We start from the raw sequence: 22,386 nt of genomic DNA, 5'->3' as shown, positions 1-22,386 counted from the left end.
GGTCACGACCAGACCCTTTTCAGAGTCTGAGAGCGGAGCTTGAGGCTTTTCCCCAGGTTCGAAGGCAGAGGCTGGCCGGCTTCCTAGCGGCAAGTCCAGGTTGGAGGCTGGGACCCGGTCTGGGTCTGAGCGCTGGGTCATAACTGAAGACAACTCCCCCTACCCTTCAGAGATCCTGAGGGCGGAGGCCAAGCCCCCTTCCTCTGTATCTGGTTGCACAGAGGAGGCCTGAAACGCGCAAAAGTCAGTGGGCGGCCTCTGTGTGGGCGGGGCGGAGCGAACCATTAGCCTAGCCCGCCGGGGGAGCCCTCCCGGCCGCGTAATCGTCTGAGTGGGAGGCGGGGGTGGAGGTGCCACGTGCAGTTCCCGAGGCGGGCGCAAGGGGTGCAGAATAAGGTGCGCTAGCCGACCCGGCATTCACCCCACCTTCCAACCCGAGCGCGTGTCTCCGGGAACTGCCCCCGCCTTAAAATCCATCCTTTACTCCCTCCCTCCTGTCCCGTGCGGCGCGAGGGCCGGCGCGCGCCACCGCCGGAATCCGGGGTCGCGACTCGCGTTCCACGCCGCGCGCCACTCGCTCCAGGTGACATCATCCCCCTGCCGGGCTCCGCCTCCCACCCCAGCCGCCGCACGCCGCTTGCCTATTGGCAGTCCCACCTTGAGCCCCGCCTCCCGCTCTCCGCCCGCGAGACCCCTCCCAGGCAGTGCGGAGGCGGGGTTTAGCCGCCGGCCGGCGCAGACACCGCCTCCCATTGGCCATACGGCCCCGTCTGTCAGTCTTCTGTTAAAGGGGCCACGACCGCCCCGGAGCTGGTTTGCGGGGGGTGGGGGGAGGAGGGAGGAGGAATTTTTTGGCGGGGGAAGGTGGGATTTGGGGGGCGCTGGTGAGCACCCCTGGATCTGACGGCTGCGGCCTCGCGGGGGGAGGCTGAACGGTGAAAGGGGCAGGGGGCTATTTTAGGGGGTAGAGGGCTGTGAGACCGTCAAGGGGGGGGGGGGCCCCAGCGACCAAGCCGGAGCAAGAGACGCGGAGCCCGCGCGAGCGGCGGAGACAGGGCTCCGGAGCCACAGATCCGGGCCCCGGCCGCCGCCAGGGGCCCCGCCCGGTCCCCCCACCCCACCCCACGTCCCTCCTGCAGCCCAGCTCCGCCCGCAGCCGCCGCGGACCAGGTAGGTAAGAGCCCAGCCCGGCCCGCCTGGCAGCGCCCATCCCGGGGACCCGTCGCCGAGCTTCCCCCGCCTCCCTGAGATCCTGGATTCCCTTCTTCATCCCCTGGGACCTCAGAGGCCAGATTTCACAGCCAGACCCCAGAGACTCAGGCGTGCCCCTCCCGGCTCTGAGTCCCCAACCGAACCCTGAAATCCCAGGCGTACTGCCGCCTGCGCCTCCTCCGGGGCCCAGGAGGCTGGATTTCCCAGGTCAGCCCCAGGAAGCCCCTCTGGACCTAGATCCTCCTCCTCGGCCCAGTCCTGGGAGCTCCAGACACCGGCCGCGGCTGTGTCAGACTCCCCCAGCTAGGGCCGGCCGCCCCCCCGTCGCGTCCGCATAGTCCCCCATTCGCGCACCCAGTCTGCCCATCTCTGGTCCTCCGGCTTGAACAGCCGGCCGAGTCCCTCAGTCCCAGACGGCTCGGCGGCCGCCCTGGACACAGGCCCGCTCTGGAGCTGTCCATGGTCACCGTTCTCGGCAGCCTCGCGTCCCCCATCTCCTGCTGCTGCCGCCGGGGAGGCGGCGCCGGCGGCGCGGGGATCTCCCCCGCCGCGCCTTTGACCTGGGGATACCCAGGCCCTCCCCGACCTGGGCGCCCGGGCCTCAGGGTTACGCTGGTCAGGCTCTCAGCTCCACCCTCAACAACCCAGGTTTCGGAGACCCCAGCTTCTACTTGAGGAGTCAGGGCTTCTGAATGTTCCTGCCTGGTGCACCTTAGGGATCTTGGCATCTGAGGACTCAGATCCCACCGGGCTCTGGGAGCCCTGTCAGTCCTCACTTCCTCTGGCTAAAGGCCCCAGCTGGTAGCCCTCACCCCCTCAGGATCTAGGAATCCAGTTTTCCAGCTTTTGCTCCCTTCAGAGGCAGTTCAACAGCCCCTGTGCCCCTCAGACAAATATACCCATCCACCTGGCACCCCAGCATCTGCCCCCTTAGGGATTCAGGCGCCATGACTCTCTCCCTTTCAGGGACTCAGAATGCAATTCTTAATGCAATTCTCTGGCTGCCCCCTGGAGACCTAGATGCCTTGTCCCTGATCCTGCCTCCCCTCAGGGACCCAGGAGTTCAGACCCCACCTTCTATTCTGCCCACGAAAGCCATCTACCCCTACCCTCCATCCAACAAGGACTCAGGCTCCAAACTTCCATCTCCTGGCTTTGGCCTCCACAACGATTCAGGAGTCCAGTTCCCCAACTCTGCCACCCACCACCCCAAGTATCTAGCCACTCAGCTGTTACTCTTTTGAACCCAAGTCCCTACAGCCTCACAATTTCCCATCAATTTGACATCTCTGGTGGCCTTGAAATACCCTGCTTCATCTCCATATCATCTCAGTTTCTGGGCTCCCTGGGGTTTCCAACGTTCTCCCCTGAGACCCAGCTTCTTGAGATGTTTCCAGCACTCCATCACGATTTTTTCATATCGTGATGTCACATCCTTCGAGTACACTGTCAGACTGGTGAGCCAAACATACATGCCTTCCTCCAGATGTGTTCTATGGCATAGGTTCATTCTGTGATCTAGAATTGTCTTCCACATTTCCACCTAAACATAAGCCCTGGCAATGCTTCGTGTTCTAGATTCTTCCTAAATCCTAGAACACTCCCAGTCAACATCTTTGTTCCTTTTTCACCCAAGGTACTGTTCTAAAGTCTAGGCTAGATGCTAAATTCAAGGCACGACTTTCCCCAGGTAAATTCAAATATCTAGCTAATGCTCCCAAGCCAAATTCTGATCTCACCCTCCTCCCCTTTGACAAGTTCCTTTTTTTTTTTTTTTTTTTTGCTGCACCATGTTGCTTGCTGGATCCCCGACCTGGGATTGAACCCGGGCCCTCAGCAGTGAAAGCACGGAGTCCTAATCCCTGGACCACCAGAGAATTCCCTACATGTTCCAATTTTTAAGAAGCCAGTCCTTGCTTATTTTCTTCTAAAATTTCATTTTGGGTGTGTTCTAGGTTCTAGCCACATCCTTGGCATTGTTCTAGATTCCATTCCCTTCCCAGGGGCATTCTAAGTGCTAGAATATGTGTGTTCCATTTATGTGCTCTAGCCTTTCTCCAAACTGTGCTATCCATTCTAGAATGCACTTCCTATTTTATTTTATTATATTTTAAATTTTTATTTATTTATTTTGGCTGCACTGTGTGGCATGCAGGATCTTAGTTCCGTGATCAGGGATCAAACCCACATCCCCTGCAGTGGAAGCGCCGAGTCTTAACCACTGGACTGCCAGGGAAGTCCCTGCACTTCCCTGTTTTAGATTCCATCCAATTCTACAGTCTTAAATCTCGAGGATTCCCACTGAAGTGTTGTACGTTGCATCTTCCTTCCTCAGGTTCTATGTTCTCGGCTCATCCATTCCCACCTTCTCTGTCCATCTTTTCCCTGGTGTGACCTTGGCTTAGAACTTGTCCCCTGGTGGATTGGGGGCTTCCTCCATCTGCCACTTCAGCATTCTAAACATGCTCTAGGCTCTCTCCTCTTTTGGAGTCTTCAGCCTAGAAATGTCCTCATTTCTAGAACACACCACCCCCATCCCCACCCCCTTTGCCAGCTCAGTCCTTATGCCAGGAAATTCTCAATTGCCAGAATGCATCTTTCTGCATCTTCCCCCAGGCGATTCTAAGTTCCAGGCAAACTCCTTGCTATTTTCTAGGTTTTCCTTTGCCTCCAGGGCATGTTCTGAATTCTAGAGCATATATTCTGCCCTCTGAGTTCTAACATTATCTAGATGCATGAAAAAACCAAGCATGCGATCTCTGCTTTATTCTGTAAAGATAAAATATACCTTTATACCTTCATCCCTGGTAGGTTCTGAGTTCTAGATTATGTCTAGATTATGTCTCCTGACTTAGGTTTGTTATGTACTGCATTAGGTCTGTTCTTAGATATCATTATCCTCCCCTCTGTGTTTGGGGTTCTGGGGTGACCCAGACACTCTTTGAAGTTATTGGATTGCTCTTGGCTTGTTCGAAGTTCCAGACCTGGGTTCTAGAGTATGCCCTTCTATTTGGCCCCATGTATGGATCCTACCCCAAGCACATTGTAAATGTGGAAGTGTATGTCCTCTCTGCACTCTGTACTGTGTCTTCTTGCACGTGGCCTTCTAGATTCTACACCCAGCCTAGCTGAATTTTGTTTCCTTCTCAAGGAATTTGAAGTTCTAGAGCAGCCTCCCTAAAACATCCTTAGTTGCATCTCATGAGAAGATTCTGGGTTTTAGATACCATGTTGGGTTTTGGTCTAAGTCTGGCCTGACCTCTTATAAACATTTTCTTGAATCTGATCTCTGAGTGTTGGGATTCAGGTGTCTAGATTCCCAGACGCACCTCTTCAAAGACCCAAGGTTACAGGCACCCATCTGCCTCCTCTCCCAGGTCCCAGGGCCCTCAGTCCCCTCCTGTACTCCCAGGAGTCCAAGGCCCCAGTCCCAGGCTTCAGACATAGTCCGAATATTGGGTGGAGCTGGAAATTATCTACTCTGAGAACCGGTTATGCGTCTGCCTGAAGGGAGAGAAAGAAAGGAGGGAAAGAGTGAAGGTCCCTCCTGCTTTCGGCTCAGCTAGATGGACCCGTCTGACCTGATGTGTGTGGAGGGAGTGGCTCAGGAGACCTCCCTTCATCTCCACCCGCGGCTCATGCACCTGGACTCCTGGGTCCTGGGGGCCTTGACTTCTGAGTTCTGAGGGGGGAGAAGTCTGAAGGCTGAGATTTCTGGGTCTACGGTTGGAGGTTGAAAGCCCAGACTCTTGTGTCCTGGGAGGAAGGGGATGTGGTCTCTGACTCCTGGGACTGGGGAGGAGAAGGCTGGAGGCTCAGACTCCTCAGTCTGGGGGAAGGGAGGGATAGGGGACCTAGATTCCTGTGACCTGAGAGAAGAGGTAGCTGGATCTTGGACTCCTGCGTAGTGGGAGATGGCTAGCATTGTCCCCACCATTTTTGTTTTTCCCGACTGGAGTGGGTCTTTCGATTCTCCTGGAGCTAGATATCTAGATATCTGGGAAGTTGAAGGAGGCAGGAATTGGGCTGAATAGCAGGTGAGGACCATCCCTGTGACATTATACAGGTGACTACGTACCAGTGACCTAATTCTGTGACCCCAGTTTTGTGGCCTCCTGAAGACATGGTCTCCCTCGCCTGGGCCTGAGTTTTCTAGCTCATGCAGTAGGTTGAAGGGGATTCTCAGCAGGGCCAGAATAGATAGTGATGGGCGGGGCCTGAGTTGCTTGAAGGGGCGGGACTTGGACCAGAGGGGAGGGGCCTGAAAACTTTCCACATTCACTCAGGCAATGGGGCACCCGGCTTCGGTTTCTCTGACTAGGCTGGGCCTAGATTTGCTGCCAGTGTCTGATGGAGTCTGACCTGTTTCTCTAAATGCTCTCACCCAGGTAGCCAGGCCTGGTTTCCTGGGAGCAATGGGTTTCCGTTTATCTTGTGCCATGATCGGAATGGATGGGCCTCAGTTTCTTCTGTGCAGCGCTTGGGTTGTCCTGCCTCAGTTTTCACTATGTAGTATCCCAGTGACCGTGCCTCAGTTTCGCTGGTGTGCTTTGACGAAGTCCCTCTCGGTTCCCTGCCCCCTCCCCGTACCCGCAGGCCAGCACCGCCGCCATGATGTGCGAGGTGATGCCCACCATCAGCGAGGATGGCCGGCGGGGTTCGGCGCTGGGCCCGGACGAGGCGGGCGGCGAACTGGAGCGCCTCATGGTCACGATGCTCACGGAGCGCGAGCGCCTGCTCGAGACGCTACGCGAGGCGCAGGACGGACTGGCTACGGCGCAGTTGCGGCTGCGCGAGCTGGGCCACGAAAAGGACTCGCTGCAGCGCCAGCTCAGCATCGCGCTGCCCCAGGTCTGGGCGGGGCCTGGGCGGGGCCTGAGGGAGGCGGGGCCTGGACTCGCGAAGGCACAGGGAGGGCGGTCCGGAAGGGGCGGAACTTGGCACTTGGAAGGGGGGGGGGGTGGCTTGCCGGTGGTGGGCGGGGCCTGAGCCGCTTGAAGGGGCGGGACTTGGCAGAGAGGGGAGGGGTCTCCAAACCTCCCAGTCCTATGGAATGAAGGAGATGGGGAAAAGGATTGATCTGATTGTCCAATCCTGCCCACACCTGGACAGGAGTTTGCGGCTCTGACGAAGGAGCTGAACTTGTGTCGGGAGCAACTACTGGAACGGGAGGAAGAAATTGCGGAGCTGAAGGCAGAGCGGAACAATACTCGGGTGAGAGGTCTTGGGGCGGGACCTAAGTGCGGTGGGCGGGGCCTTGGGTGTTGCAGCCTGACCCATTGTTTTTCCTCTATCTCGCCTTCTTTTCTTCTCCCTGCTCCTACAACTTGGCGGGTCTCCTCTGGTCCCCTCCTTCCTTCATGTCCCCTCCCCTATCTCCATAACTGTTCTCATTTCCTGTACCACTCCTTCCTTGACCTGCCCCCCACCTCTGTTATCCCTCTCTTTTCCTGACCTGTCTCTCTCCATACCACTTTGCTTGGCTCCACCTCTACCATGTGTCCGCCCCACCTGTCTGAATCCTCTTCCTTCACTCTGCCTCTCTTCCCTTGACACTTTTCCTTGGCCCGGTGCCCTATCTCTGTAGCTTCTCCTAGAACACCTGGAGTGCCTGGTGTCCAGGCACGAGAGGTCACTGCGTATGACTGTGGTAAAGCGCCAGGCCCAGTCCCCGGGAGGGGTCTCTTCCGAGGTGGAGGTACTCAAGGCTCTAAAATCCCTCTTCGAGCACCACAAGGCCCTGGATGAGAAGGTATGAGAATTGAAAGAGCCTGGTTACAGAACAGAAACTCGTGGTTGGCTGGGGCTATGTTGAATGGCAGAAATTCTGGCCGTGATTGGTTGGGGATGGCCCAAGTGGGAAGAATGTTGACTGTAATTGACTGAGACAAGTTATGCAGACTGGGACCTGAGTGGCTGATAATAGAAAAATATAATAGGATGGGGGATACCAGCGGGTGAGGCTGACTTGGTAGCTAGTTGGGGATGCACACATACTATAAATAGAGGAATGCTAATGTCGCCCTATCAGGTCCATCCCAAAGGTGTTCTGCATCAACTGTCCTTGATCGGGTCTGATCTCCATCTCACACTGTCTTGCCCCCACCCCCAGGTCCGGGAGCGGCTGCGAATGGCGCTGGAGCGGGTGGCAGTGCTAGAGGAAGAGTTGGAGCTGAGCAATCAGGAGGTGGGGGCGTGACCAAGAAGGAGGAGGGACTTATGAACTACCAATGGGGTGGAACTGATTGGGTGGGTCCTAGAATCTGTTGGGAGCAGGACTAGGGCAGAAGACCAGTGGGGTAGGACTATGGAGATAACCAGTGAGGTTCCTAAGGAGGAACTCATTGGGCAGGACTAAGGGGAGTACTGCCCTGTGACAGTGAGACTAAGGTGAGAACCAGGGCTTGGGCTAAGGGAAAGAACTGACTATGGAGGAAATGGTTGGGTGGGGAAAGTCAGGACACCTCCACAAGTAGGCTAAGGTTAAGAATAAGAGTGGACTTCTTCTCTGGTGGGGGGCTAAGGAGACATATAATGACGGCACAGGGTCTAAGGGTAGACTGTGGGATAAGGGTGGCCCCAGCAGGACCAGTGCCAGTGGGAAGTACAAACGGGGTTTCTAGGGCCTCTTTTGCCCTGATCTCCCTTTCCCATTGCCAGACTCTGAGCCTTCGAGAGCAGCTGTCTAGGCGCCGGTCGGGGCTAGAGGAGCCCGGCAAGGATGGGGATGGGCAGGTAAGAGGTGGAAGTCTTTCCTTCCCCTTGCTCTTCACTGGTCCTCCTCACTGTGATCCCACTCAGCCCCCTGACTTTGTGATGGTCCTTTTAATGTTTGGTACGATTCTCACTGACCCTAGGACATCTGAACACCTCAGACCCTTACTGGCCTTTGACCTCTGATTCAAGTCAGCTAGCTAACTTTTGTGACCTCCATGGCTCTTACTGATCTTCGATCGCCCCTCACCCCCATCAGTTTTCTCCTTGCATTCTCTATCTCTGTGTTCCCCACTCTGAGTTCTGTCCCTTCCTCCCTCACTGTCCCCATTCCAGACTCTTGCCAATGGCCTGGGTCCTGGTGGGGATTCGAACCGGCGCACGGCAGAGCTGGAGGAGGCCCTGGAGCGCCAGCGGGCGGAGGTGTGCCAGCTGCGGGAGCGCCTGGCGGTGTTGTGCCGCCAGATGAGCCAGCTGGAGGAGGAGCTGGGCACGGCCCACCGCGAGCTGGGTAAGGCCGAGGAAGCTAACGCCAAGCTCCAGCGCGACCTCAAGGAGGTGAGGCCGGAGCCCCTGGTGGGCTGCCCTCTGTCCCTTCCCTCCCCTCAACCCTTCCTGTCCCCCTTTGCCCATAGTCACAGAATTCACGAATCTGGATTCAGTCCACAAGCTGTGTGGACACTTCTCCTCTCTGAGTCTCAGTTTCCTCACCTAATGGGATGTATGACCCTTGTCAGAGAGTTGGCACATGGCACATACTTGGTAGTCACCCAGTATCTTGTTGTAGTTATTATGTTATCATTGGGAAATTCTCTTGCACCTCTTAACTGAACTCCTTTGTCTGCATTTCACCCCATCCTGGCTGAGGTTCCTTGACCTTAACTCCCACGCTGCGGGGACTGCTGTGAAATGTAGGGCATGGATTCTTGAAAGCACTGAATGAGAAAGAAGAGAGAGCACTTTAGTTTTCATCATCCGCTGGGGCTTTTACCTCGGATTTCAAGTGTGGATGGCCCCAGAGCTTATTGGGAAATGTGGTCCCACCACACCGGCTCCCAGGCAGGAGTCCTTCCCCCATGAGACCCTGGAGCACCTTCTCTGGTTTTCTAAGCATGCGCTACCCTGGGGGCTCTTGGGAGATGTTGCCTCCCAGGTGGAAGGGACCCTTGTTTCCTCTGAGACCCTAGGGCACTTGCTCTGTGATTCTAAACCTGAGCTGTGCCAGAAGTTGCTGAAAAATCTAAGGCCTGGATTTTTGAGGCAAGTGGGCTAAGAAGAGTGGAGACATTCCATCTCATGGGTCTTAGGTCATCCATATGAGGAGGGTCTAAGCCAGTACTGCCCCAGAAGTTTATGGGAGGTGCTGTACCACCATTTTAACTATCAGGTGGCATGGGATCTAATGTTGGCTATGCCTGGGAGCTCTCGGCAGGTGTGGTTCCATCATTCTGACACCCTGAGGGCAGGGGACTTCATTTCCCAGGATACCCTGGGGTGCCTGAACTGGGGTTCTAAGCCTAGGCTACCCCCACGGCCCTCTGTCACCTCTGCAGGCGCTGGCGCAGCGGGAGGATATGGAGGAGCGGATCACAACGCTAGAGAAGCGCTACCTGAGTGCCCAGCGAGAGGCCACGTCTCTGCACGACGCCAACGACAAGCTGGAAAACGAGCTGGCCAGCAAGGAGTCGCTGTACCGGCAGGTGGGAGGACGGCCGAGGAGGGGCGGTGGGGGCGAGGCCGTGGCCAGTTTGACCTAGCTCCTCCCTTCCCCCTGTCTGTGTCCCCCAGAGTGAAGAGAAGAGCCGTCAGCTGGCCGAGTGGCTGGACGACGCTAAGCAGAAGCTGCAGCAGACGCTGCAGAAGGCGGAGACCTTGCCGGAGATAGAGGCCCAGCTGGCCCAGCGAGTGGCGGCGCTCAACAAGGTGAAGGGAGGCCTGGGGCGGCGCCTTGAGTCTCTGGGGCAAAGGGGCGGGGCTTGGAGGAGGCAGGGCCTGAGTCTGGAGGGGTAGGAGACCCACAGCCCGAATTCTGCTGAAAAGGGCAGGGCCTGGGGTCTAGGGAAGGGACGTGACTTGGGATGGTTGAAGCGCCTGGAGGTTTGGTGGGGGGTGGTGCTCTCTAGTTTGGACTGAACAGATGGGGAGAACATGAACTGAGAAGGGGACAGGGCCTGTAGACTAGAGGAGAGGGCAGGGCTTGAATCACAAGTGCAGGGTCTGGAGTCCTGTGGGGGAGGGGCCTGGGGCCTGGAAGCCAGCCTTGGAGGAGCTGGGGCCTGGAGGCTGACTGCGTCCTAGTGGGACAAAGTCAGATGCCATGGGTTCCATCCTCTAGGCTGAGGAACGTCATGGGAATTTTGAGGAGAGGCTTCGGCAGCTGGAGGCCCAGTTGGAGGAGAAGAACCAGGAGCTGCAGCGGGTGAGGAGGCTTTGAGGCTTGGGGGATGCGCCTAGATGAGGGGGCTGTGCCGGGGGGCGGGAGCTCGGAGCAGGGACAGTGCTCGGGGCTTGAGCACCTCTGCTCTGTTCTCCTCTGGGCAGGCCCGGCAGCGGGAGAAGATGAACGATGACCACAATAAGCGGCTGTCCGAGACAGTGGACAAGCTGCTGAGTGAGTCCAACGAACGGTTGCAGCTTCACCTCAAGGAGCGCATGGGGGCACTGGAGGAGAAGGTGTGCCCCAGCCTAGGACTCCAATGAGCTGGAATCTTGGGGCCCCAGACCTTTCCCCAAGCAGTTATCTGAGATCTCCCCAAATCTGGGCATCCTGAATTTGAAATTAATAGACTGCTCTATTGCTGGGACCACCACACTTTCACCTAGTTTAAACACCCTAGAGCTGAATTCTGGGGCACCTACAGCCTGAATTCTTGGCTTTTGCCCAAGCCTCTCACCCTGTGGACCCTCAAACTCTGAATCCGTGGAAATTTCACAGGACGCTGAATTTTGGGCTCCCAGGGACTCCCTGCCTAAGCGGCATCTTCGGCTCCACAACCCTCTCCCCATCCAGCTCACCATTCAAGCCCACCTCATTTCCCCTGGGGTCCCCTCAGGCCTGTCTCTGCGCACTGGAGGCTGCTTCCAGATTCCGCCCCCTCACTGCCCCCCTGCCCCCCACAGAACTCACTAAGCGAGGAGATCGCCAGCATGAAGAAGCTTCAGGATGAGCTGCTGCTCAACAAGGTAGGGAGGGGGCTGGGGGGGTGCGCTTGGGGGTGAGGGCCAGGGAAATGGAGCAGGCATTGCTGGGGTTGGAATCAGCCTGGCTGGGAGGGGCTGACACTCAGTGGGGGGGAGGGGGCAGATTCTGACCTGACATCTCCAACCTCCTCCCCCCAGGAGCAGCTCTTGGCGGAGATGGAGCGCATGCAGATGGAGATTGACCAGCTGCGGGGGAGGCCACCGTCCTCCTACTCCAGGTGACAGTAATCTTCCTGTCCCACCTCTGCCCATGGAGCCCCCTTGGCCAAGCACATCCCTTCTGATACGAAGTCTCCCCCACCCCACTCCCTGTCCTCCTGAGACTTCCACTGGTCCCTTTTATTTTTGACCCCTGACTTCATGACCTCTGACCCCAGACCCTTTTTCCTGACCTTTGGCTTCAGATCCCTCTCCCAATCCTCTGACTCCAAGCCCTTCCCCATGACCACTCACCTCTGTTTCCTTTTCCTGACCCCTTGGTCTCTGACTGCCCTCTCTATGCCCACAGATCTCTCCCTGGCAGTGCCCTGGAGCTCCGTTACTCCCAGGCACCCACATTACCTTCTGGCGCCCACCTGGACCCCTATGGGGCTGGCAGTGGCCGGGCAAGCAAGAGGGGTCGCTGGTCAGGGGTCAAAGATGAGCCCTCTAAGGTCAGCAGCCACTTCTGGGGCCTGGACTGAGCAGGGCTTGGGAGGGCAGCAGTAGGAGGTGGAGCCCAACATGCAGGGCTCTGGGAGGGGACTGAGTTGAGAAGCAAGGTCTCCTGGACCCACACTGTCTTCTCTTCTTCTTCCGTCATCCCCACTTGCCTCGATGGCTCTTCACGTGGACGTCCTGCTGCCTGGTGAGAACTTTAGAGGAACGATGGGGTGGGAAGAGGGGTGGGTTTGGGGGGATGGTATGCAGGGTGTAGAATCCTAGAATGGATGGGGTCAAGTGAAGAAAGGAAGTGGGCTGGGTCAAAGGAAACAGTGGAATCAGGGGAGAGGGCAGAGTCATGGGTGGTCAAGAAGAAGGACCCACCAAGAGAGAAAGCTGGGCTGGGGGGCTGGGTCACATGGTGAGGGCAGTCAGTGTCAGGGGACATGGGCAGGGTTATAGAGGGTGGGCAAGGTCAGGATAGGTGAGGGAAGACCCAGCACCTACCTCGGCCCTTGTCCACCTGGCATCTCTCTGTCTCCACACAGAGATAGGAGTGGGAGCGGTCTGCCCCTGCGGGGTCCATGCCACCTCCATTCCCTGGGGAGCTGGATGGCTCAGATGAGGAGGAGGCGGAGGGGATGTTTGGAGCTGAGTTGCTGTCTCCCAGTGGGCAGGCTGATGTGCAGACACTGGCCATCATGCTTCAGGAGCAGCTGGAAGCCATCAACAAAGAGATCAAGTGAGCACTGGCCCAGTTCTTCCCCACCCTGCCTGAGCTTAGCCCAAGGCCCCTCTGGCTCTGGAGACTAATCTGCACACCTAAGCCCAACTCCTTTCCTCAACATCCTCAAGGAATTCTCCCAGCCCAACACTATCCAGGAATCCCTGAGGAAATACCAAGAAGTCTCCTATGTGCTATATATACATTACACACCCCCCGGCCGGTACTCACAATTTCCCAATATACCCAAGACTGCATCCCCAAATGCCAAAATTCACAATCCAATCCATCAAGAATCCTCCATTACATCATGGCTTTCATGGCTTCACGCAACAGTTACCCAGAGACTCCCAGTACCCTACGAATCTCAACACAACACAAGGTCCCCCAGTCCAAAACACCTTGAGAACCTCAACTCTAGATAACAAGAATTTCTACCTAATATAACAACAATCCTCAATTTATTAAGAAACCCCCATCACATAAAGTCTACCCTGATTCCCCAGAAATTGCCCTATTTAACAATTCTCTAATAAAACATTTTCCATGGGCCCCAGCAAACGTATCAACATGACCATCATCTTCCATTCAAACTTGTTGTGACTTGAGACAGTGACTCTCACCAAATGTCTCTATGACCTTCCCAGATCCTAGGTTGACCTCAGAGTCCCTGATCTCACTCTGCTCTTAGGAGCTTGCTCTTGCTGTCCTCCTTGGAACTTGACCTCTTGCCCATAGTAATCCACTTGTGCTTTTCCATAACCACTTGTTTACTATCAGCGTCATCCTGATGCAGATCCTGATCATCCTGTCATCCCTAATCTCTCCACGACCTCCTGAGCCTATCATGATCCCTTGACTCCCCTTGAACCTGTGAGGCCGTCAGGGATCCACCAAGACCCTCTAACCTCATTGTCCCTTCCTCAGAATTATTTTTGCTCCGCCAAGCCTTCCTGGCACATTGGGATCCCCCAACTCCCTCTCCTATTGTCTGCCTGAGTCCTCTCACCCCATCTCCCCCTTTTCCTCCTCAGGTTAATCCAAGAGGAGAAGGAGACAACAGAACAGAGGGCAGAAGAGCTGGAGAGCCGGGTGTCTGGCTCGGGCCTGGACTCACTGGGCCGCTACCGCAGTAGCTGCTCACTGCCCCCCTCCCTCACCACCTCTACCCTTGCCAGCCCCTCCCCTCCCAGCTCTGGCCACTCAACACCCCGTCTGGCACCCCCTAGCCCTGCCCGTGAGGGCACCGACAAAGCTGTGAGTATTCTTAAGTCTCCTCAGCTTGGTGGTGGTGGTGGGAGGTCATAAACAGGGCTCCCTAACAAAAAGCAACAATGACCAACACACCAGTGATTTTCAAAAGCAACCTTAGCTTTCCCTAAAAGTTCCAACTCAAAGGGCAAATGGGAGGCTGAGCCACTGGGTTCCTGAACCCTAACTTGTACTTTAGTCAGATCTGATCTACTTTTACCTGTTTTATGAATTAAGTTTCTGCATAGGATTTTTATTTTTATTTTTTATTTTTTTATTTTATATATATATATATATATATATTTTTTTTTTTTTTTTTTAAATGTGAAATTATTTTAATGTATTTATTTTATTTTTTATTTTTGGCTGTGTTGGGTCTTCGTTTCTGTGCGAGGGCTTTCTCTAGTTGTGGCAAGCAGGGGTCACTCCTCATCGCGGTGCGCGGGCCTCTCACTATCACGGCCTCTCTTGTTGCGGAGCACAGGCTCCAGACGCGCAGGCTCAGTAGTTGTGGCTCACGGGCCCAGCCGCTCCGTGGCATGTGGGATCTTCCCAGACCAGGGCTCGAACCCGTGTCCCCTGCATTGGCAGGCGGATTCTCAACCACTGCGCCACCAGGGAAGCCCTATTTTTATTTTTTTACTTTTATTTTTTATTTTTTTGGCCATGCCATGCAGCTCGAGGGATTTTAGTTCCCCCACCAGGGATCGAACCCTGGGCCCTGTCAGTGAGAGCACCAAGTCCTAACTACTGGATGGCCAGGGAATTCCCAGTGCATAGGATTTTTAGAAAAATGTCTCTGTGACCAAATATACATTTGAGAACTACCATTAGATCCTCAGAATTGACCTTTGAGGGAGGCACAATATCTATCTGCCCTATTTTATTGCCTTAAACTCAGATTTCCTACTTTCAGAACCTGTAACTCATTAGCTTTCCTTGAGGCTGAGCAGATCCCACTCCTGACACCAGAAGCTAAGACAGTATAAATATGGGCTTATCAAGCTCCAGAGGGACTGCAGTTATTGCCTTTATATTTATGCAACTCACCCGCACTTAATCTAGGCTATCTTTAGAAGTGGTTCCCCAAGTCAGGGGTATCCCAGACACCTCGTAGACATCCCAACTAATGAGCCCCCAACATGATCCCTCCGATTCAATATAGCATCTCTGCCTCTCTGTCTCCAGAATCATGCCCCCAAGGAGGAAGCTGGGGCTCCACGAATGGAGGGACCAGCAATCCCAGGAGACACCCCACCTCCCACTCCTCGTTCTGCCCGCCTTGAGAGAATGACCCAGGCCTTGGCACTGCAGGCGGGATCCCTGGAAGATGGAGGGCCCTCACGGGGAAGGTCAGTAAGAATAAGGGATGGGACAGGGAGGGACTTGCTTGGAAGGAGGCGGTGGGAGTGGACAAAGACTTGGGATGAGAGGAGGCATCCCAGATGGCATCTATCTGTCCTGCTCACCCAGTGAGGGCACCCCAGATTCCCTGCACAAAGCTCCCAAGAAGAAGAGCATCAAGTCATCCATAGGCCGTCTCTTTGGCAAGAAGGAGAAGGGGCGAATGGGACCACCAGGTCGGGACAGCTCTTCTCTGGGTGAGTCCCCTGATTCCCTCTCTCCCTTCCTTTCTTCCTTCCTTCTTCTTCTTTACATATTCATTTGACATACAATCCTGTCTTCATTCATTTGGTAATTCATTTAGAACACTGGAACCTTGGCAGAGGTAGAGGGGAGGAGAAGGGACAAGGAAAGGGCACTCTGAGGCCTGCCTGAGTGACTGGTGGGCAAATGAATTTGTTATGTTATTTACCTATTTTTTAAATAGAGAAAGAGGGAGGAGCATCCTAAAGGCAGGGCATCTGATGGGCTGGAGCCTGCTTGTCTGGTTTGTGAAATCCAAGTTAGTTAAATTTTCAGGAATTTTATGAGCTGCTTTGACATCACATTGGTAGCTTGAAATTGGTGGGATTATTTACACCATGGAAATTGGCATATGCTACAAATCAGGAAATACCTTGGTCCCTGTCTGGTTTTATCACTCCCTCTGTGTGGCCGCATTTACTAATCCCTCTGGGCCTCTGCTTTCCTGGCATCCTTCTCAACCCCCCAGCATCAAAGATTCTGCCTCCCCTTTGAGACTCTCCAAATTTTGGCCCCTCCCTGCCTCCAGCTGGAACACCCTCAGACGAGACATTGGCCACTGACCCTCTGGGGCTAGCCAAGCTGACAGGCCCAGGAGACAAGGACCGAAGGAACAAGAGGAAGTGAGTGTGGGTGTGTGGTGCGGAGGTGGGGAGGGTTGGTCATAAGTGAGAAGAAAATTCTGGGAGGGGGTGTCCAAGATCCTGAACTTGCTTGCCTGGGAACTTGGGAACCCTTAGAGTTTTTCTTTTCTTTTATTCCCCCTTTTCTCTTGATTAGTGTGGGTGTGTTGGGGGGAGGGAAGGTGGATTACAAAGATTCACATGTATTTTTTTTAGCCTCCTGCCATGTTTTTTACATTCATAAAAATTGCTTTGGTGGGGGGATGCAGTTGGTGAAGGGGGCCATCCAAGAGGGCTAGGTGTCTCTGCCCCTGAGATCTCCTGCCCTGGCCCCTTCTCCCCAGGCATGAACTTCTGGAAGAGGCCTGCCGTCAGGGCCTGCCTTTTGCTGCCTGGGATGGGCCCACTGTGGTCTCCTGGCTAGAGGTACTGGGGCCCAGAAACGTCCTGACTCTTTATCCCCAGTTGGTCTGAGAACCCCACCCTTAGGGCTGGCCGGGTCCACCTAGTACCATCCTCCTAACTCAGAGGTGGCGGTGGAGAGGAGTTGGTGGGGGGGAGGCCCTGGGAGGGGTCAGGCTTCTTGTAGATCTTCCTGTTGCTCTTTTTCCTCCTCCCCTCACCCCTGTCCTTCTGGCCATGCCCACCTTGGTCCTGTTGTCTCTCTCTATCTTTTTGTGTCTTCCCATGTCTCTCTCTCTCTCTGTGTCTCTATTTTCCTGCCTCTCTCCCCATCTCTGTGTTTTTGTCATTCCCCGTATTTCTTCCCATGTCTCTCTATGTCTTTTGCTCCTTTCTCTCCCCATCTCTGCCTCTCATCTCTGTGTGTCTCTCCTCATCTCTGTCTCTCCCCATCTCTCTCTTTCCCCTCTGACTCTGGTATTACCCTTCTCTGACTCTCCTCCTTTGTTCTCCTGTGTCTCCCTCTGACTCTCGCATCTCTTTGTGCCTTGCCCTCCTCTCACTGCTTTCTCATGTCTTTCTGTTTCTCTCCCATTTGCCTTTCCCCATCTCTCTGTCTCCCTCTCTCCCTTTCTTTCTGTCCCTCTCCCACTTCTCCTCCTGTATGTCTCTGTCTCTCTGTCTCATTTTTTCCCCATTTCTCCCTTCCTCCCTCTGGTCCAGCTGTGGGTAGGCATGCCTGCGTGGTATGTGGCCGCCTGCCGGGCCAATGTCAAGAGTGGTGCCATCATGGCCAACTTGTCAGACACGGAGATCCAGCGCGAGATCGGCATCAGCAACCCACTGCACCGGCTCAAGCTGCGCCTCGCTATCCAGGAGATGGTCTCACTCACCTCACCCTCTGCTCCTGCCTCCTCCCGCACTGTGAGTGTCCAGGGGCCAATCCCAGGCCCTGCTGTCTTGCTGTCTCAAGGCCCCGCCTACTGTCCTCAGAGTAGCCAATCCTGGGTCCGCTCACTCCAGCTCTGTCTGATACACCCTGCTCCCCACAGTTTCTCACCTGGATTATCTCTTGAGAGTGGGGTCTCCCTTCAGGTCCCTCTGCCTCCCCTCAGGCTGTTTTACACACTGAAGCCAGAGGGATCCCATCCCGGAGAAAAAGCCAAATTCATATGGTTCTCTACAGGGCCCTTGATGAGGGGCCCCTACCACCCCCCCTTTTCTACTCTGCTTCTTGGCCCTTGCTGCTCCCTTTCCTAGGAGTACCCCTCCCTCTTTTTCCCCCAAGGCTGGCTCCTGCTCATCCTTGAAGTCTCAGCTCAAATGTCACCACCTCCAAGAGGCCTCCCTAACTCAACGGCTAAACTAGTACCGGCCCCATCACCCCAACACATGAACACCTATTTTTTTTCCCATAGCACATACTGACTTCTAAAATTTTATCATTTTGTTCCATACAGAAAATTATGTGTTCCCATGCCTAATTCGGCTCCTCCAGGAGCACGACCTCCTTCCCCTCCCCTGTTCAGAAGCCCTCTCTCAACCTCTGTAACACCCCTCGCCCCTCAGTCCACAGGAAACGTGTGGATGACACATGAAGAGATGGAGTCCCTTACCGCGACGACCAAGCCTGTGAGTGCCCCCTGCCGGTGGCCTTGGGGGTGGCACTAACTTTCCCTCGGGAGGAGCAAGGGGGGCGGATGAATCTGTGGCTGTCTGTCCGTCTCTTCGTCCCTCCCGCCCTCCTCCGCCTGCCCCTTAACCCACCCCTTCTCTCCCCTCTTCCCACTAACTGGTCAGGAGACCAAGGAGATCAGCTGGGAGCAGGTAGGGGGCGCGGGGCGGGCCGTGGGCGCATGAACAGGCTGTGCACGCTGCATGGACGCCCCTCCTTCTCCGAGCCCCGCCCCTCCCCTCGCCGGAGCATTCCATCCTCACCGCGGGAGGGGGCGCTGCGCGGAGCTCTGCTCTTGTCTGTGGCTTGGTGGGGGTCGGCGTAGAAGCCCGGCTATTCCACTGTTAGTGGTGCACGGGTCATTCCATTATGCTGGGTTGCGGGGGCTCCACGGGCTGTTTCATTGCTCTAACTAGAGGGAGGTGCTGAGCAGCTCTTTTCCCTAGAAAAGAGGGAAGTGGAATTGTTCCACTGTACTGGGGTGAAAAGGGAAAGCATTTGGGGCGAGGGGGCGGCAGGTCAGGGTGAGAAGTTGGGGAGAAGGAGCTACATTTTGTTCTCAAGAGGGGAGAGGGATGACCTCACCTGAGACAGAGGAGCTGTGTGGGGTCTTTGTTTCCCAGCAGGGGGGAAGGTATGGATTATTTCCTTATGCTAAGAGGAGTGAAGGATTTGGGGTTGATCCAGAATATTGTCCTGGGCCAGATATAGCTAGACTAGTATTTTGGGGACAGTGCAAGAGTGGTGGATAGATCCATTATCCTTTGTTGGGGAGAGAGCTACATTGGAAGAATCCGTTGTGCTGACTTGGGGGAGTAGTGATGTTGGACTGATCCATTGTTCTGAGTTGGGACAACTTTAGACTAGAGCTTCTTAAACTTTAATGTACAGTTCAGATAACCTGAGAATCTTGTGAGAATAAAATTTTGATTCAGTAGGCTAGGGTCTGAGATTCTGCAACTCCAGCAAGTTCACAAGTGATGATAATGCTGTGGGTCCAAGGACCACACTTTGAGTAGACAAGGGTCTATGCTGTCATAATGAAGGAAAGGGAGACAATTTTGGATTGTCCATTGTCCTGAGCAGAGATTGGCCATTGTCCTGCTATGGGATGGAGAAAGAACAACCTCGGATCTGGGGGAGGGGGGTTGGACTATACCCTTTCATACATACATGGGAAGGGGTCAGAGGGCCTGACTCCTCCCCCACCTGCCCATGGCCCCAGATCCTGGCATATGGCGACATGAACCATGAATGGGTGGGGAACGACTGGCTGCCCAGCCTGGGGCTGCCCCAGTACCGCAGCTACTTCATGGAGTCGCTGGTGGATGCCCGAATGTTAGATCATCTTAACAAGAAGGAGCTCCGGGGCCAACTCAAGATGGTGGACAGCTTCCACAGGTGGGGGTTGCCTGGCCCATGGTGACAGTCCAAGGGGGGAAGCCCCACTTCTAGAGAGTCTTTGGCAAATAGGACCAGTGATGGGGAATTCCTTGGACTATCTTTGGTCCTCTAGCCCTGATTGTCAGGCAGTCCAGACTCTTGTGCCCCTTCCACCCATAAGAAGGCCCACTAGGAAAAGCCCAAGTCCTGAGACAGCTTAGCTAGTTGACCCCATACCCCTTAGAGGTTGGCTAATAGGAACTGCTTTTTGAAAATATTGCAATTCCTGGGAAGGTCAGCAATCAGTAGAACAGATCCAATGGAGCAATTCCCCAACCTCTGCCAGAAGACCACAGACAACGGGGAGAGCCCAATAGGAGTAGCAGTCATTGGGGTATGAGGGCTCATCTGTAACTCCACTATCTCTGTTACTCAGGGTGAGTCTGCATTACGGGATCATGTGCCTGAAACGGCTCAACTATGACCGGAAGGACTTGGAGCGGAGGCGGGAAGAGAGTCAGACCCAGATCCGAGGTGAGTAGAAAAGTGTAAACGTCCAGCTGGGAGCCACGTTGGAGGGGTTTGGAACAGTGCTGGAGGAGGCATAAATAGGGGAGGGGACGGAGGCCAGGGAAGAGGGGATGGAGCCAGCATAGGGGCGTGGCCAGGAAGAGGAAGTGGGGGTGGAGATATGGGATAAATTGGAAGGGCCTGGCCCCAGGAGGGGAGCAGCTGAGGGTCCCTTCTGTCCCCAGACGTGATGGTGTGGTCCAATGAGCGGGTCATGGGTTGGGTGTCCGGGCTGGGCCTGAAGGAATTCGCCACGAACCTCACGGAGAGCGGGGTGCACGGGGCGCTGCTCGCCCTGGACGAGACCTTCGACTACTCTGACCTGGCCTTGCTCCTGCAGATTCCCACACAGAATGCACAGGTGAGCTGCCGCTAGGCCCTGGGCATACTGGGCATCCCCACCTCACAGACTGCACGCTGCTAACCCCTCTCCCACCTCTCCTCCCCAGGCCCGGCAGCTCTTGGAGAAGGAATTCAGCAACCTCATCTCCTTGGGCACAGACAGGCGGCTGGATGAGGTGGGCGCAGCAGCAGCATAGGAGACTCCACTCCCAGCGGCACCGCTAGGCTGGGAGCTGAAGGGGTGGGGCTTGACTTTGCCAGCGAGTCGTGGTTGGAGGAGGTGCCAGAAAAGGGGCGGGGTTAAAGGAGGGAAGGACCCGGGGAGGGGTGGGGTCAAATGAAGGGGCGGAGTCGGAACGCGGCCCTAGTCCCTCACCGGCTGCCGGGCCCCTATACCTAGGACAGTGCCAAGTCCTTCAGCCGCTCCCCATCCTGGCGGAAGATGTTCCGAGAGAAGGACCTCCGAGGCGTAACTCCTGACTCAGCTGAGATGTTGCCCCCCAACTTTCGTTCGGCCGCAGCAGGGGCCCTGGGCTCGCCGGGGCTTCCTCTCCGCAAGCTGCAGCCGGAAGGTGGGCGGATCCCAAACTCGACAGCCTCTCCTCCCCTCCCTTTCCTCGGGGGTAGGAACCTCCCTCTTCAGGTTCTGAAATGGCCTAGTCCTTTCTCCCCCAACCATGACAAATGGACCGCTCCTATAAGCCAACCTCCTCAACCCCACCACACCCCCTTTCCAGGGTGGGAAATGAGCTCTTCCAGTGTCACCTGGGATACTTTGAAGGAATCCAAGGCTATGGGAAAGGGTGGGACACCGGCTTGGAGCTAGGCGGTCGTTGTCATGTCGGGAGGGGAAATCCAAGGGAGGACGCTTGGGGTTGAGGATCGGAGAAATACTGGGGGAGGAAGTGGGCGTGTGTGTGTGTGTGTGCGTGCGCGCTTTCCAGGCTGAACCGCTGCTCACTCTCCCTCCAGGCCAGACTTCTGGGAGTTCCCGGGCAGACGGCGTTTCTGTCCGGACCTATTCCTGCTAGTGTACGCCTCCAGGTGAGGACGGTACTGGGCGCTCTTGGGGTTCTGGGCGGCACAATGGATCTTCACAGCTGCACGCACTGCCTGGCGTCAATGCAGGTGACCTCACTCGGACGGAAGAACCTTTCAGAGGCTGGGCCGTTTCCCCTCCTGCCCAGAGTATGGTCTCGCCGGGGAGAGCTTGCTGGGGAGCTCACGCCGCGGACTGGACCATCTGTACAGACAAACGGGGAATGCTGGTCCCTGCCTCACAAATGGACTGGGCCTGGACCAAACCACATGCACTGGACTGAGAGGGGGGAAGAAGGCGGCAGGAAGAAATCCCGCCCCAAACTTCCGCCTCCCTTTCCTCTACTTTGTAATTTATTGATCAGTTTCCGGTGGGAGATGGGTGCCCTTTCCCCGCGGGAAGGGGGCGGGGCTTCCCTCCCGGGCCGCATGCGGGGAGAGGCTGCCCCCTCCCCTTTCTTCCCAGTCGCGGGGCCCAAGTCGTCCTTCTTCGTCCGAAAGGAGGGGAGGGGGGACTCGCTGCTAAAAGCCTCGCCCTTTGTGCCACTCAGCCCTGCCCCGCGGCGTCCGGTCGCCGGTGCCTGGGGTCAGCCGCGGGCGGGGTTTCCTCTCTCTCCCCAGTGTCTCGTGTCCCCGAGGCCCCTCCGCCCCCCGTGCTGTGGCCGTGTCCGTGCCCCGGGGTGGGTAGGGAGTGCAGAACTGCGCTCCCCGTTCCGCTCCAGCTCCGGGGTTTGCATGGGAGAATCCTCTTTCCACGATGCCGCTGGGCGATGTGGCGTGGGGAGAGGAAAGACGGTGGGGGAGCCCTCGCCCCCGACTCTTGGTCGGCCTCCCTGCCCTAGGCGTCACTCAGTGATCACGGGTAAAGAGAACTGTTTCAAAAAGCTCCCGTGTTGACTGATTTATTTATCAGGACCTAGCAACCACCCACCTCGAGGAGTCCAGGCCCCTTCTCCCTCAGA

General features: G+C 55.9%; 2 protein-coding genes across 5 annotated transcripts; one reads left to right on the top strand and one right to left on the bottom strand.

Moving 5' to 3' along the window:
• Nucleotides 1-19: 19 nt before the first annotated feature.
• On the bottom strand, nucleotides 20-5,653 carry C19H19orf73 (chromosome 19 C19orf73 homolog). The gene is given in 5 exon segments (XM_036834058.1): nucleotides 20-244; nucleotides 247-384; nucleotides 386-494; nucleotides 1,567-1,772; nucleotides 5,597-5,653. Coding segments are annotated over 5 exon segments (735 nt in total).
• Nucleotides 999-22,291, top strand: PPFIA3 (PTPRF interacting protein alpha 3). Of its 4 annotated transcripts, none has more exons than XM_036834275.1 (29): nucleotides 999-1,170; nucleotides 5,809-6,063; nucleotides 6,325-6,426; nucleotides 6,800-6,964; nucleotides 7,325-7,399; nucleotides 7,873-7,947; nucleotides 8,263-8,484; nucleotides 9,480-9,626; nucleotides 9,715-9,849; nucleotides 10,262-10,345; nucleotides 10,468-10,599; nucleotides 11,047-11,109; nucleotides 11,266-11,345; nucleotides 11,636-11,780; nucleotides 12,324-12,511; nucleotides 13,528-13,750; nucleotides 14,933-15,096; nucleotides 15,218-15,345; nucleotides 15,921-16,014; nucleotides 16,359-16,440; nucleotides 17,140-17,340; nucleotides 17,986-18,048; nucleotides 18,217-18,243; nucleotides 19,317-19,492; nucleotides 19,911-20,008; nucleotides 20,230-20,405; nucleotides 20,494-20,562; nucleotides 20,787-20,958; nucleotides 21,359-22,291. In XM_036834275.1, exons 2-29 carry the CDS (start codon nucleotides 5,824-5,826, stop codon nucleotides 21,415-21,417), a joined length of 3,585 nt encoding a protein of 1,194 aa, XP_036690170.1. In that variant the 5' UTR covers nucleotides 999-1,170; nucleotides 5,809-5,823; the 3' UTR covers nucleotides 21,418-22,291. The 4 variants fall into 4 exon arrangements, 3 of the variants coding, with proteins under 3 accessions (XP_036690170.1, XP_036690172.1, XP_036690171.1); XM_036834276.1 differs by lacking the exon at nucleotides 999-1,170 and having other exon boundaries at nucleotides 5,824-6,063; nucleotides 21,359-21,430; nucleotides 21,515-22,291; XM_036834277.1 differs by lacking the exon at nucleotides 18,217-18,243.
• The last annotated feature ends 95 nt before the right edge of the window (nucleotides 22,292-22,386 follow it).

This window comes from Balaenoptera musculus, chromosome 19, assembly GCF_009873245.2.
Source record: "Balaenoptera musculus isolate JJ_BM4_2016_0621 chromosome 19, mBalMus1.pri.v3, whole genome shotgun sequence".
Lineage (NCBI taxonomy): Eukaryota > Metazoa > Chordata > Mammalia > Artiodactyla > Balaenopteridae > Balaenoptera > Balaenoptera musculus.
The sequence above is the reverse complement of the archived record's forward strand: the minus strand, read 5'-3'. Positions and strand labels throughout refer to the sequence as shown.

Coding starts and splice junctions, on each gene's coding strand:
- PPFIA3 (XM_036834275.1), top strand. CDS start 5,824: ATGATGTGCGAGGTGATGCCCACCATCAGCGAGGATGGCCGGCGGGGT. Junction 11,110..11,265: donor ATGAGCTGCTGCTCAACAAG/GTAGGGAGGGGG, acceptor TCCTCCCCCCAG/GAGCAGCTCTTGGCGGAGAT. Junction 12,512..13,527: donor GCCATCAACAAAGAGATCAA/GTGAGCACTGGC, acceptor TTTCCTCCTCAG/GTTAATCCAAGAGGAGAAGG.